Source organism: Engraulis encrasicolus, chromosome 3, assembly GCF_034702125.1.
Source record: "Engraulis encrasicolus isolate BLACKSEA-1 chromosome 3, IST_EnEncr_1.0, whole genome shotgun sequence".
Lineage (NCBI taxonomy): Eukaryota > Metazoa > Chordata > Actinopteri > Clupeiformes > Engraulidae > Engraulis > Engraulis encrasicolus.
In genome coordinates this window covers 3008598-3011097 of record NC_085859.1, presented here as the reverse complement: position 1 = coordinate 3011097, position 2500 = coordinate 3008598, and the positions used below count along the sequence as shown (strand labels likewise).

General features: G+C 46.8%; 1 protein-coding gene across 1 annotated transcript in view; it reads right to left on the bottom strand.

The window, feature by feature from the left end:
- Nucleotides 1-2500, bottom strand: part of hmcn2 (hemicentin 2) — a 126300-nt gene that overhangs the window by 6446 nt on the left and 117354 nt on the right. The window contains exons 66-67 of the mRNA XM_063195823.1: nucleotides 1464-1616; nucleotides 442-615 (exon numbers count right to left, since the gene is read on the bottom strand). Of these exons, the coding sequence (XP_063051893.1) occupies nucleotides 442-615; nucleotides 1464-1616 (327 nt within the window). The remainder of the gene's footprint in view (nucleotides 1-441; nucleotides 616-1463; nucleotides 1617-2500) is intronic.

The following is a 2500-nucleotide window of genomic DNA, read 5'->3' as shown; positions in this document are numbered from 1 at the left end:
AGAGACATCGGTGATGGGTATGGCCAATGGCAACAACAAAGCGAAACATCTTTATTTTCACAAGTTTATGGCTATACCTGTAAAACCAACCCAGTGTTCCGGTCAACTGTATGTAGTACACTATCAAACGTTGCACTTAAGTCTAATGCCACCAAAACCGATATTCAGACCGAGTTCAGACGTGATTCATAACTTTAGTAAGAGCTGTTTCCGTGCGTGTGTGTGAGTCTGTGTGTGTGTGTGTGTGTGTGTGTGTGTGTGTGTGTGTGTGTGTGTGTGTGTGTGTGTGTGTGTGTGTGTGTGTGTCCTGACCTATGCATGCCCCCTGGTGGCTGGTGTATACCGGTGGGCAGCCGTGTGTTTGTGTGTGTGTGTGTGTGTGTGTGTGTGTGTGTGTGTGTGTGTGTGTGTGTGTGTGTGTGTGTGTGTGTGTGTCCTCACCCATGCATGCCCCCTGGTGGCTGGTGTATCCAGGTGGGCAGCCGTGTCGGGGGCTTCGTGAGCTGGGCGGCCGGCCGTTGGGGTTCAGGTGTGTGTTCAGGTGAGTCTGCTGCAGGTACGGCCTGCCCAACGTCGACACCAGCTGCGGACGCAGGGGCACGCGAACCCGCGTCCCTGAGGAGAGGGGAGGCATAAAACCATAAAGGGGTTAGAACCCGCATCCCTGAGGACAGGGAGGCATAAAAGCATAAAGGGGTTAGAACCCGCGTCCCTGAGGAGAGGGGAGGCATAAAACCATAAAGGGGTTAGAACCCATGTCTCTGAAGAGAGCGGAGGCTTAAAAGCATAAAGGGGTTAGAACCCGCATTCCTGAGGAGAGGGGAGGCATAAAAGCATAAAGGTTAGCATAATGGTTGGGGGCAGGGGCACTCGAACAAGCATCCCTGAGGACAGGTGAGGTATAGGGGTTTGAACCCATGTACCTGAGGACAGGTGAGGATTAGGGCTCAGAACATGTACCGTACCAGGTGAGGTATAGGGGTTAGAACCCATGTACCTGAGGAGAGGTGAGGTATAGGGGTTAGAACATGCGTACCTGAGGAGAGGGAAGGTACAGGGGTTAGAACCTGCGTCCCTGAGGAGAGGGGAGGCATAAAAGCATTAAGGGGCACTCGAACCCACGTCCCTGAGGACAGGGGAGGCATAAAAGCATTAAGGGGTTAGAACCCGCGTCCCTGAGGAGAGGGGAGGCATAAAACCATAAAGGGGTTAGAACCCACGTCCCTGACGACAGGGGAGGCATAAAAGCATTAAGGTTAGAACCCGCGTCCCTGAGGACAGGGGAGGTATAAAAGCATTAAGGGGTTAGAACCCGCGTCCCTGAGGACAGGTGAGGTGTAGGGGTTAGAACATGCGACAGGAGATGTAATGGACCGTTCCACAGTGTGTGTGTGTGTGTGTGTGTGTGTGTGTGTGTGTGTGTGTGTGTGTGTGTGTGCGTAATGTAACATAATGTAATGTACCGTTCCGCAGTGTGTGTCCGCGCTCCAGCCCTGCGCACGATCTCCCGTCTCCTAGCAACACGGTTCCCGCCGGACACAGACACCGGAAGCTGCCTGGAACATTCCGACACTGGAACGCACACGGACTGGGACTCTGAAGACACTCGTCGATGTCTAGAGGAGAGCAGATATAAATATGAAGATAAATATTAATATATAACTAGGGGTGGGCAAACATGAAAATCTTTAATCGCATTAACTCAATGACTTTCTGTGATTAATCGCGATTAATCGCATAGCGCGTGAAACCCAAAAATAATAATATTAAATAATAAATAAAATAATTAATAATAAAATGAAAACATTTTTTTAATTAATAAAATAAAATAATTAATAATAATTTGCATATGTACTGTGTAGATAACCTATGTAGGTCTAATATAATATTCCACAATGGAAATGTAGGCTATTTGCCAACCTATCAGTCTAAATGTAGTAGGCTATATGCCTATCCAATGTAGGCCTACTAATGAAACAAATTATTGCATACAATATTACACTAGGGCTATTTAAGATTGTTTGCTATTGAAACTGACATATTGAAAATTATAAACTCAAATTAGGATGGTCTACATGGGCCTACAAGAAAAAAACAGAAAAAAAAACTTGTCACTTTAAAAAACTATATGTTAAAACGGCTTGCCATAGGCGTGCGTCTGTGAGATATGTCCCGCCTTCTCTCACTGTCAAAGACTCCCACCTTCTCTCTTATCTGTCGCTATTTTTAAGGTGTCTCAGCGACTAGAAACTAATTGACTGTCTGTTGGCATTGACAGCAATTACATCTTTCAAAACAATAACGTTGACATGACTAACACTATCTTAAATGCTGACGAAGTTGCCGATGTCGCGAAATCATAGCCTACCATGTTGATGCAGCCTACTATGCACGCGCAGCGCCATAGATACCAAAACGTTGCGTGAGGAATGTAATATCTCGCGGTTCGCTTTTTGATCAGGGCTTTAGTAAGTCCGCGTGGCGTTATTGACAGCTGATA